The sequence below is a fragment of the Numenius arquata genome, chromosome 2 (genome assembly GCF_964106895.1).
Source record: "Numenius arquata chromosome 2, bNumArq3.hap1.1, whole genome shotgun sequence".
In the NCBI taxonomy this organism is placed as follows: domain Eukaryota; kingdom Metazoa; phylum Chordata; class Aves; order Charadriiformes; family Scolopacidae; genus Numenius; species Numenius arquata.
Window position 1 is genome coordinate 92,662,942 of NC_133577.1, and position 13,045 is coordinate 92,675,986.

General features: G+C 40.3%; 1 protein-coding gene across 1 annotated transcript in view; it reads right to left on the bottom strand.

Annotated features, from left to right (window-relative positions):
- Positions 1–6,066: 6,066 nt before the first annotated feature.
- Positions 6,067–13,045, bottom strand: part of LGR5 (leucine rich repeat containing G protein-coupled receptor 5) — a 92,704-nt gene continuing 85,725 nt past the window's right edge. Inside the window, exons 16-18 of the mRNA XM_074164418.1 lie at positions 10,487–10,632; positions 8,942–9,025; positions 6,067–7,157 (exon numbers count right to left, since the gene is read on the bottom strand). Coding sequence (XP_074020519.1) covers positions 6,067–7,157; positions 8,942–9,025; positions 10,487–10,632 — 1,321 coding nt within the window. The remainder of the gene's footprint in view (positions 7,158–8,941; positions 9,026–10,486; positions 10,633–13,045) is intronic.

Here is a 13,045-nt window from a genome sequence, read left to right on the forward strand (position 1 = left end):
GAGAAATCCGTGTATAAAATGTGTATGCAGTTATATTTCAGTATTGAGGAATATGCTGAAATTGCATGAACTCCGGAACATCGCCAGTTGCCCAAGCCTATGAAAAACCCCAAATCAAACAAACAAAAAAAACCCACCCCAAAAAACCCACCCCAGGAAAATCCAATATGGAGGTTTGTCTGTATACTGGGACAAGTATACATCAAATAAAGCAAAACGCCTCACATTTTGCATTCACAGTGCGGCATTCAATTAAGTCAGGGAACTATTTTCCCATTTCATGAATTAAGATGCCGATGGCTGGCTTTTCCACTTGACTACTTTGCCATGGCTCAGACATGTTCTCATCAATCATCTCTTCTATGTACTTCCCTGGAACAATGATCTTGGCTCCTCTTTTGTTTTCTGACTGATGACAATGTTCGGGGAGAGAAATGCTGAGGCATTTTTTTAACTTTGCAGGCTTCAGACTGATTTCATATCCTAGAATTCATTCCCTGGCCATGCAGTTTTCTGGGGTTCATTTTCATAGTTAACCAGAAAAGAGGCCTAGGAGGATTTCACAGAAGGCCGTGGTACTTCCTACAGGAGACGAAGCCCCTGTTTCTGGTAGAACAATCTCCCCATTAACTTTTTTCTTAGAAGGTCGAGAGAGCTCCTTCCTCCAGGAAAAGGTCAGATCATAAACTGGAAATGCTGATAATAACTGCAGTGACATCTACCGATAGTCCTGAGAAGCTGTTGTTATGCATGGAACCAAATTAATAACTGCAGACACCTGTCAAAACAATGATTACATATCAAGAATGACACCAGATGAAAAAGGAGATGTTTGAAACTTCCTTCAAGTCTTAGTTTTGGAGTCCTGAGACTCTCAAGGCCAGTTGGAGAAGACTCTTGGTGTATGTATGCATAATGCTTAGTGGAAGTCTTTAGATTCACAGATGGACAGTTTTTTTCCCTCGTTAATGAAGTGTATTTTTTGCTTGACAAGTGGAAAATGTTGCCACCTGTGAAAAGATTAAGTAGGGATTTTGAGTGGACTCTTTGTCTGTGACTGAGTTTTTCAGAAATCCTGGCTGTGGGCCAGCTCTCAAGAGGAATAGTCCTAATGTTTGTTTTTTCCTATGACTGAGATTGGATCCTTAGATAATTTTGACAATGCCACAACAAATTGTCTTATGGAGGGAACATACTCATATTTCCTATGTCTCCAGAGTCACTGGAGCACAAGCCTGCGATTCTCGTTATGTGAACAAGATGTTCATAATGTTGATTCTGCCTGTTCTTTCCGGTACGCTTCCAAGTGTTAGGTATAATACATAGAATTCCTTCTACTTTACTTATTAGCACAGGTAAATTTGCATTTTTCTTTAAAATTTCTGATCTCACGTAGCTGGGACTCTGTTCAAGCAAACACAGAGAAAGAGTTGAATCAATTTCCTAGGCTTAGTTTAGATAATATAAAATAATAACTTTTTTTTTTTTTTTTTTTTTTTTTACAATAACGTTGTTGGAGAGTGACAGATTTGTCCCTTGATTAACGTGTTCTTGAAACAGAACATGAGCTGCTTATTGCAGTTGGAGATGCTGGTCCATCCTCGGCTGGTGGAAGGAGCGCAGATCTCTTGGAGTTTGAGAGCTGTGTTCTCCTGCAGCACCCGAGCACCTGCACAGTTACTGTGCCTCGTGGATCTGGAAAGGATCTTCTAACACTGTTGTTGTTGCTGCTGTGATCCTAGTTCTGCTCTTCTATTGTTAGCTTTCCCCTATTCATGTTCTTAGTCTTCTGTCTCTGCTTCCTTGTCTTCCAGTGCTTTCCTGAAGAAAGAACGTTAATTTTGCTACAAACATTTTTAATTATTTCAGTCTTTCTTAAGTGGTTGAGTAATGAGGTTTTCAGCAAGACCTTAATTTTCATACAGGAACCTAAACTGATGACAGCAAAGTCTTATTATGAGATTATTGTTCCAGTGTTTCATAAAACAGCCAGAGGAAATAAGTGGTGCCTGATACAGTAAAGCTGAAATTCCCATTACAGATAATACGGATAGGAGTTACTTTGTGCGGCAGCAGCTTTCCTGCTGTCAACTATACATAGGCCACTAAGGCAGGAAGCAAACACTGAGCAGCAGCAACAGCAAGGACTGTGCCAGTGGTTGGTCTCAACTCGAGATCAAGTATGACCACCACATTATCCAGGGATGTTCTCCCCGCTTTTGGGAACGAGGTGTGGAGCCACATACCCAGCTGGTGCAGCATTTCTCCTGCAGCATCATTCTCCATGCTTCTCTGCTAGCGTCTGCTAGGGCTTGGCCTTTATCCCCATCCATTTTTCTTACAGATGATCCCATCTTCATGGCTTTCACTTGTATCTCTGACTACCTTCTTTTTCCTTGGCCATTCACGTATCTGCAACTTCCTTGAGGACCTAGTTCCAGATAAAACTGTGTGCCGGAGTAGTGAGCAGGTGGCGCGTTCTGTCTGCTCTACATAAATAACCCATCGCATGAGCCTGCAGCAAACTCTCCTCAGTCGCTAACGCAGGCACCGCTCTAACTTCTACTGCAGCCTGAGCAGTCTCGTATTTTGGGCCCCACCTTTCATTTGCCCTTAGCATCTGCATCCTATGCATTTCGTAGGTGATGGTGCTACTGCCTCTCTGCCGTGTATCAGATGAACTTTGCCAGCTGTTTGGTAACTCCCTGATCAGCTTCATCTGCCACATAAGGGATCAGAGAGAAACTAAGGAAGCATGTGGGAGAGTTTGCTGTCTCACCAGCAGCCTAGTGCAGGAGAACCTCATCTCTCGTGTGGACCATGCACAGTCATCGCCTGAGCTAATGCATGTCCTTGTCACACGGTCGGAGGTGACAGTCTTTCTCGCGTGTGGCAAATGTGAGAGGTCATCACTGAGCTATGGAGAGCGTGCACAGGGAGCAGGGCCCGTTCACAAGGGTCTGGGAGTGCAGTTTTGGTAAAAGGCTTAGTCTGTGGTGAAATGAAACACACTTTTTCATTTTTTTTTGCTCCCTGGGCACCTAATGAGAGCACGCAACTTTTAATTTATATTTTGCCAAGAATTTCAGACATCTGGGGAGGTTAGTGGAAGTATTACAATAACTTGGGAAGGATTAATTGAGAATGCACACAATTTTGTGAGGTGTTAGGTCCTGATTAAATGCTTTTTACTGTGTAGTCACATTTTATTACAACTTACGTATGTTTGGAACACTGATAGAAAAGAAAGCATGTCACCTATTTACAATCACTACACATTTACATTATATTATTTACAGATAACAAATTTAGTAATATATATGAGCAGAAAATATAGCAAATATCAATATGAAACTGTACAGGGCTTAATCTCACGTCCTTTACTGTGGTTGCATTTCACTGTAATAATAAATACAGTTCTATATTTACACACTTTACTTTAAAAATCTATTAAATGAATTTTAAGAATTTCAAGTTTAAAATATCTGATCAAAATATTTCAAACATGCTTATAAAAATAAGACACAAAGCCTTTAGGACTTTCTGCAAGCTAAAAAAGTTCTGATAAAAGAAGCTTTCTTTAACTAGTCTTTAGAATTATAACATTATTTTGCTTCTCAAACCACTTCACAAACTTCTTAAATATAGCGAGCTGAAAGGAATTTCACTGACATTAAGCAGTGCAGCACAGATGGACCCCAGTTAAATTAAAGCTAAGTAAACATGGTAATAGGTATTGTGCAATGGTTGACTGATCCTCTGTTTAATCCAAAGTGGTTTCAGGCTTCGTTCTCCAGCTGTACGCTGCACTGCTTCAAAAGCCGCAAGAGATAAAGGATTAAGATAAGTACCCAGCTGACTTTATCATACATAATTTCGGCATTGGTTCATTTTTTTTTTCCTGAAGGATGAACGTGTCAGCCAAAGTCTACTGATGCCATCTGTAACTGCAAAACTAAAAATATGCCAGTGTGAATGGACAAGAAAATCAAGGCATATCCATTGTTGGCAACAAATTCCTCATTGTGAAAATCCATCCCTTGAGTCCCAGGAAGTTGTAGATTCAGTAACTGATGAACAACAGAGATCATCTGTAACTGATTACCTTAATTACTGGGCTAGCCTAATCTCAGTAATGTTAAAAAATTAGCCTCATTCACCTGGAGGTTGAGTGGCCATTAACTGAGCAGTGAGTACTGGGCTATTAAATGTTACTCCTCAGGGAGCTATTTTTAACAACAAAAGAAAGTAAATTTTTGCACTTTCGTGTCTTAAACGATCAGCTCACTTGAGCAAAAGGTGCCAGCTCTGAGAAAAGAAAACTGGAATATCCCCTGATGGCTTGGCCGAGGTCCAAGGCTGATATTCTAGGGAAGTGAAGGTGGCTCTGTTGTCTGAGATATTTTGACAGTGGGCTTGGCAAAGACCTGAAGTCTTGGGATGCTTCTGATGTGTAAACATACATACCTTGATGCAGCAAAGTAGTAACAGATTTAAAGCCAGAGAGGAATTCTGTGTTAATCTAATCTAACCTCTTCCTAAACCAAAGCCATCAGAAGTCCCTGAATTCCAATAGCTGCTCCAAAACCTTTTTTGGCAATATATCCAATTTGAATTTAGACATTTTTGGTGACAGATAGTTCCACTAGCTAGTGAACATCACTGCCAAGAGTTTGCACCTTTATTTCTATGCTGCATATCCCTAATGTCCAGTTGATCTTACCAGATTCTTCTCCTCTTGACTGAGTGGTCCTCTGCTCTCAAACTTCTGTTTCCCAGAAGTAACTACTTATAAACTGTGATCAAATCACCTTTTTCTTAAGCTGCTTTAAATTTATGATATTCATATCCTTTTCAATTTCACTATGTTCTTTTCAGCATGTGAATGCAAGAACTGTTTGAAATATCCCAGTAGTGCTTGCAACAGCGCTAAGAACACAGATCACACAACCTCTTCACTCCTACTTGATACTGGCGTGGCTAAGGATATTGGCTCTCCTTAGCCAAAAGGACATAGTGGCCTCTAAATATTCAACTGACTAGTGACCATGAACTAGTGGCTTTCTAGAATCACTGTTTCACAGGACTGAGATCATGCCATGAGAAGGACTACAGTTTTTGTTCCTAGACAAATGACCTTGAATGGATGTTTCTATGTGAGTGTCTCCAGTGTCCTTTAATTGCCCTCAGCATCCCAGTCTTTTTGTATTGATGACCTTCTGTGTAGTATTTTCCACCCTCAAATTCTATGAGTCATCTGCCAATTTTATCAGCATTAATTCTGGGAGTAATTCTACTGGCACAGTAGCAATTCAGGACCAAACTGCGCAGAACCTCACTAGAAAAATATCCACGTGACAATGGCTTGCCATTTACAGTTACATTTTAAGCGCTTAACAGGATCTTGGTCAACTTCTTCCACACCATGTTAATTTTGTAGATTTAGCTGACAATTAAAAATGCTTTGTCAGGTCAAATGACTTCTAAAAACCAAACCCAATGCCAGTTAAACTATTAAGTCAGCTTTATCAAACATGGAACTTCATCAAAGTCTATTCTGCAGAAAACTTTAGGACTTCAACAGGACTACTCTTCCATTTAGATACCTTGCCAAATGAGGGCCGTACACAGATGCTTCTAAAAGCAACCATGGCACTGAAAAACTATTATTAAAACCAAATTACAATAAACGGGGAAAAAACCTCCAAACCCTGAAAACAACCTGTACCAGGTGATGTTTTGAAAAAAAAGCTTATCAATTTTGCATAGTATTTTTGCTCTTGACCAACTGATGCCCTTTCTGAGTAGTGCTACTTTAAAAGAGAGCAGCTGATACAACCGCACAAACTGCAGCAGCTGTCAGTCTCTTCATCTCAGCATTTTGGAAGCAGGCTGAGAAGGCTCAAGTATTGGATTTTCAGCCTGCTGCAAGTTTTGTCATTGTCTGTTTTCTGACGTGTGTAACGACAAATCAGAGGCACTCTCTAGTTTGTATACACACCCCCATACTTACTTTCAGGATTAAAAAAGTTGTAAACATAGGTATTTTCTGCACTGCCACTGAAACTAGTGACAAGGAACAAATGCGACCGATGAAAGATTGCAGCTTTCTGTCATTTGATAAGATGATGGCATTAGTGAGTTGCTGGCAGGCATGTCATAGGATATGCTGGCACTTGTGAAGGTTACCAATGCTTGTGTTGAGTCACAAGATTGTTTTTCTATGTCTTCTGAATTCACAGATATGAGACTAGCATGTTTTGATCTCCTCCATAACAGAGTTTGCTTTCGCAGACTTCCCAAGTCCTCCTTAAAGTGTGGATTGAAAAGTATATAAAGGAGTGGATTTAGACACGCAGGCAGTGGGACAATCACTAGCAGTATTGACTTAATCACTTCTGGGCTGATAAAAGTGAGGTTTAGTAAGGAGGAAAAAGATAAGAAGGCGACAGGGCAATAAAGAATGCAATTAGTAAAAAGTAGCAAGGCTATATGTTTGACCATAGAGCAATCCCAAATGTTGTCCAGTTCTCCCTTTTCTAAACTACAGTAGAGCTTTGTATAAGCAATAGTCATTACCAGAAAACAAAGGGAGTTCAGCAACACCAGTGCGACCATGTAGCCCATTGCAGTGGGCTCCCCAAAGGGCAGCGGTAAACAAAGCGGGGAAACCCCATACTCACTCCCAGTGAGGAGTGGTATCACTGCAATGATTAGTGCCAACACAAAGCAGAAGAAAACGGCAATTTTCACACTAGCAATGGAGTATTTTGTTTCAAACTTCGTAGCGTGCTTGACAGAGAATGCACGTTCAAGCGCAGCTAGGGTAAGGAGGAAAATGGAAGCCTCTGAAGCAAATATGGAAAGAAGGCCAGTTATTTGGCAACCAGTTCCACTTTCCCACTGTGCTCCGTACTGAGCAAAGCTACCAAAAGTTGATGCATCCACGCTAGCCAGTACTCCACTGGCCAGACCCATCAAGGCATTTACAATAGCTATTAAACCAATCAAAAGTTTTATGGAGGACATATACAATGGAGATCGGAAAACTGTAGCAGACACCAGCGCATTGCAAACGAAGGTCAAACCCACTATGGTCCACACTCCAATTCTGATCAGCCAGCTACCAAACAGGTGGTCACATGGTTTGAAAGGACCTGGAATGAGAAAATAAAAAGGACAAGGGAAACCCACGTAAACAAAAAAATAATTTTGCGCTAAGACATTAGATTTCATGCTTCTTGCAGGTTCTCAGTGGTGAATTTCAGTCCCAAAAGGGATTTAAAAATTTTCTCTTCTTTGGGAGTAAGACCTTGATAACATGCTGCTCATATGCATGTGGCATTACTGGTACACGAGTCTTTGTCCCTTAACCTGAATAGTCTATGGGTTTGTTTTTTTGCCTAGCAGCCCAAGCGCAATGTGAATGGCCAGTCTGTAGTTTCAAGAAATGCTGTGATGTTTGTCAGTGTGTGAAAAAAGCTGAAAAAGATACCTCTCACTAAACTAGGCCAGGTTGCTAATGAGTCCTGGTGAAGTGTCATGTAATAGATATGGACAGATGCACTTTGGCTACCTTATAACACAGTCCAAGAAAATTGAGGCTGTCTTTGCATTTGGAAGTGCTGCCTTTTTGGAGGGGCTTCTGATTGACCTGTGGCTAAAGTCAGGTCACTATGATCGAAGCCTGCTGTGTATTCTCACAGAATTGAGGTACATGTGCTGTATGGTTGAAGCTGAATGCTCTGCAGCCTGAGAAACATTATTTATCTTGGTACATGCCAGCTATGCTCTCTCAAAGCAACTCCTTCACAGAGGTCTGTGCTTCTCCATGAAGACACAAACCCCACAGCTGAGATGTGCTCCGTATGACTACAGCTGTTGCCATCAAGTAGGCATAAGCATGTATTGGGTCAGTTTGCAAGTTCTTCTAAGATACCATTTGAAAGATCAGCAAGGAAGCTAAATTCTCTCTTGGGTCTGGTGATAGCTTACCTTGAGGACAGCAATGTTTTTGTGTACTCAGTAGTTATATTTAGGCCATAGGAGAATATGTGATGGTCAAATTCTTTGGCTTCCTGCCTTTTCTGCTCCTCTTCACATAATTTTAAAACATATATTATTATTTGTTGTTATAAACAAGCATCTTGGCTTGGAATGAATGCTGAAGTACTAGTTGTCAGTTGGATTTTTTTTTTGTTCATGTTTCACAATGAAAGAACGGCTAGGGAAAATGTTTGCTGAATCAAGCAAGCAAAACCTATGACCGTGGCTGCTAAAGCTAGAAGTGACCTCCCTTATTTCTTTCCTTGCCTTTAAGGAGACTTTCAGTGGAATTGGTGGCCTGTAGCTTTGTAATTCAGTCAAGATATTTTTTTTTTCCTTTCTGCCACATGGTGAAGCCAGGGATGCACTATTCTACAAAGAAAATGACAGTACTGTGGGTCCTTCGTGATGGGCTGCGTACATCAATACAGTACTGTTCGGTATTTCCTACACTTTGAACCAAACTGTGTGTTGTTCAAGAAGCTCAAGTGTAGAATAATTCAGTGACGTTCAGAAGAATTACTTTAGATTTGCAAAAGACTAAGTAAGCAAATAGTCTGCTCCCCTTTATCATCTGTGTCTTGGTAGAACACAATCTTTGCTCTCTCATTCCCTTGATAAGGGAATCAATTCCTGTGAAAAGGGGCCTGGAGTGAGGATCCGCCTGAGGACTGGGTAAAACTTATGTTACACTCCTAGATGAATTTAGTAGCTGAATAGCTTTCTGGACTTCGATGTAAAATTTTATATTATTGTGCAATGGATTTGTATTAATCTCATCAAATTATTGAAAAATATCATGTTACTGTCCTAGTATCAAATTTGGAGTTTGTTCTGCATCTACAATATCTGGTAATACTGTGCTTGGATTCCTATGTGTCTGGCAGTTTCCTACCTGGAGAAGGTGAGCATTGCACTGAATGATGAGCTTTCAAATCTTCTTCGAAGTCAAGAAAAAAGTCTTCAAAGTCACGCTCATCTGTGGGAGAGAAAATACCCAGATTCAATACTGCAATTTTAAGGAAAACTTCTTTTAGTACAAATTGCAAAAACATCTGTGGCATTTAAGGTCTGGTCTTGCCCCTTTGCCTGCCAAACTATGAGCAGAAGCAGACATATGCCTACTAGATTTGAATTACTGTACTCAGGATTATTTAAAAAGTTGGCACGACCGCTTCCCTGAAACTAATCACTTACAGGTACATTCTCCATTATGTGATTTGCAGTGTGATGACTGTCCAGGAAGGAGTGTAAAATCTGAATTCTGCTGTTGTGCCAGGCTACTAAGAATTGATAGAAAAAATCATAGAATCATAGAAGAATTTGGGTTGGAAGGGAATTTTAAAGGTCTAGTCCAAGCCCCCTGTAACAAGCAGGGACATCTTCAACTAGATCAGGTTGTTCAGAGCCCCGTCCAACCTGAGCTTGAATGTTTCCAGGGATGGGGCATCTACCACCTCTCTGGGCAACCATCAAAACCATCTCTCTCCAATTTGGAGAGAAGGATGTTGTGGGGACCATGTCAAAGGCTTTACAGAATTCCAGACAGACGACATCCATAGTTCTTCCCTTGTCCACTGATGTAGTCACTCCATCGTAGGACACTAGGTTGGTCAGGCAGGACTTGCGCTTGATGAAGCTGTGCTGGCTGTCTCGAGCCACCTCCCTGACCTCCATGTGCCTTAGCATAGCTTCTAGGAGGATCTGTTTCATGATCTTCCCAGCCACAGAGGAGAGGCTGACAGGTGAATTAACCCAAGTTTTTCTGTGTTTCTTATGTCATCACTATACCACGTATTCTTGGCTCTGTTCTTGCTGGGGCTAGCCCTGAACTCTGAGATTTACTGGTTTGCAGGAGAAGAGATAGCACAGAAAGCACCAGGATGGTATAACATGTATGTGTGCACCTACATAACAGGTAACAGGTCAAGTAACAGACCTTGTGCTGAAGGGGAATTAAAATACAGTAGTCTTCTGTCCTGGAGAGCAGATGTACTCTCTGGTACCTGGGAAATGCCACGAAAAAGTATCAGCAGGTATGCCAGAGTAGCCACATAAGGTCTGTCACTCATCCTGAAGCATGTGGACAGCAGGAGAGCCAAGGATGCGTGGCTACTTCCAAGGCTGGCAAGAAACTGGATCTTTGCTGGCCTGCTCCTGTATGGGGTTACATACCAGCACCACTTCCTTGTCTCTCAAATAAAGGGAAGATTTAACTTCCCACATTATTATAGTTATTATTTGGATGGAAAGATGAGCGGGTGAGATTTTTGAAAGGCAGACCTGAAAAAATAATATTGCTAAGCATAGGAATGCTTGAATAACATCTTATCAGGCGAGAGAGGGAGAGGCTGCCTCTGTGACTGGAACACTGATTTGTTTAACATCACAGACTGCTTGCAGCCTTCAGGTATATTTAAAAGCCAAAGATGGCGATTACCTTGAATTTGTAACAACCCAACATCCTTCCTGTGCAAATCGTCAATGCTGCTATTCTCATCTTTGTTCCACTGGCTGGAGATTTTGTAGTGGCTCTCACAAGCTCCAAAGGCACAGCACTGATAAGCATAAGGCATTTCCATGACCCTGCAGAAGAATAAGGAAAAGCATGCCATGATACTCGTTTAGCACCAGAGTTACTGGATTGTACTGCTCCTCTACAGTTAGCACAAAGGAACTCTTTTAAATAACCATCACTGAAAGTGAAAGTATCTACGGGTAAAGATCAGTCATGATAATACAAAATGAGGACTCACAAATAAAATTCCACATCAGAAACTCAGATGATGTCTAGGCTAATTTTAGTAAAGGCACAATGAAGTTTTCTTATGCATTTTCCTGAGAGGTACAGCAGTGGGAGGTATGTGCCTTGCAGTTGAGTGAATGCTACTCTTAGAGCCGTATTTCTGTTTTATGATTTTGAATGATTTTACAGTGTAACTCAACACTTTCTCCATGTTACTTTCTTAATGGTTTCTTTTAAAAAAGCAGATCCAAAGATCACAAATGCATCTACCTATCTAACAGACAAAACCAAAACATCACTTCCCAAATGGAATTTCTCCAGTTTGGGGAGAATGAGAACTTTTAGAATTCAAATTTTGTCCACATCTTTCCACATCCAACTCTTTTCACAGTAAGACGGCAAAAAGGAGATTGTCTTTTGTGCATAGATCAAGAAAGTGTTTTAAATGAAGAGGTGAATGAATCAGAAAGGCACCGTGTGTGAAAACAGATGTCACTGAGGAAAAGGTTTTACTTTATTAATAGTCTTAGAAATGAGCACGGTCATTGCAGGACACTGGATGCTCACTCCTAACTCTTTTAAGATCATTGGTATTCCTAATGTGTAACTGAGTATAGGTCAGTGAGTTTCAATGATTTTGAGAGTTTCTTTTGTCAGAAAATTGCTCATTTCTGGTACGTTTTAAATTTAATTCCTTTGTGGATGTGCAAGTTCTGGGTAGCACAGGATATTACATATATTCAAGTTCTATAAACTACTTCTTCTATTCCTTAGATATATACTTTGTGCTCTGGAAGCAGAGATATTTAATTAGCACAGTTTGCCAATAGTACATAGTAAGACCTAACAGCTTAATTCCAAAAGCCCAATAAACCAAAAAATTCAAAGATAAGAGGTGATTAGAAGTTATTCTGACTTAAAAGGAATAAAATAGAACTATATCCTCCTATCAGATTACTTTCAACAGGTTAATCACGTAAATTAACATAATGAGTGTTCCAAGCAACCTCTAACCCCCTGGGAAATCTGCAAAGAAATCAGTCTGAATCAGGCCCAGTGCCAATAGGACTTAAACTTGTGCACAAGCCAAAAGCTTGGTACAAAGGGGAACAAACGGAACCCTAAGCTCTAAAGTAATTTTTAAATCAGTGCATTTTGGGGCACTTAGATTCTATATACTTACATTGCTGTTGGGAATTAGCAATAATAATCTGTACCCTTGTATCCAATAAAAAAAGATACATAAATTATTTTTAAGGTACTGCAATAAAAGTTCAAGATAACCAAGATCTAACTATTAAGTAACCTCTTGCCAGCAGATTTAAATATTTAATTTCTAACACATTTCTGTGCATGCCATCTTTTAAAATAAGGAGATTATCTCAATTAGACATTTTTCGAACACATTTCCCAGAAGCCCTTCTTAAATAGATTATTATGAAACCCATAGATTACTAGACTAACCCATAGTTAGTCACCTGGTCTAAACCCAATCCCAATCCCCAACTAGAAATGCCTCTTTTCTGAAAAAAAAAATAAAAAAAAATCCCACAAACAACAACAAAAAGACTTCTCAAAAGAAACACTGACAATTCTGCAAGGTGATCACTGCAACTTGTGGCTTCAGACCTTTTTGAAGACATTAGTACAGCTGGGAAACGAACAGCTAGTGGATATTTTAGGCTCAAGGGACTAACAGAAATGTCCTCTCTGGTTATTCAAACAGCTCTGTGTTCTTAATAATAACAGATTTCCAAATGCTGTTGGGCTTCTACCACCCTGCTGGCCTGTTATACACTGGAAATGTGGACCTCTCACATTGTGCTGGTCCACTGTGTCGATAAAGTAGCCAAAAAACCCCAACACTTTTAAATTATCTTTAAAGAGCAAGACTCCCATTTCTTCTCCTCTCTGCAGGTCTTTCTAGCATCCTTTGTTAAACTTGAACAGTTTTTGTGTTTTTTGGTTTTTTTTTTTTTTTTTCCCTGGGTTACTAAGATATGCATACAGGCCTCAAATTGCTGAATGCTTCTGAATCTCCGTGCAAAACATAATTGGACAGAATGACTGAGACCCAGAGCACAGAGGGCAAAACATACTGTGCAGTGCAGAGAAATTAGTATCAGCTCTTCTTGGTGACAAAGGAATTTCTTTCTTGCAAAAGCTTCTTTTAATAACAACAACAAAAGAGGCAGCAACTCTTAGCCATACTGCTGGAAAGCAGCTGCTGCTGCTGCTTATTCGATGTGGGTG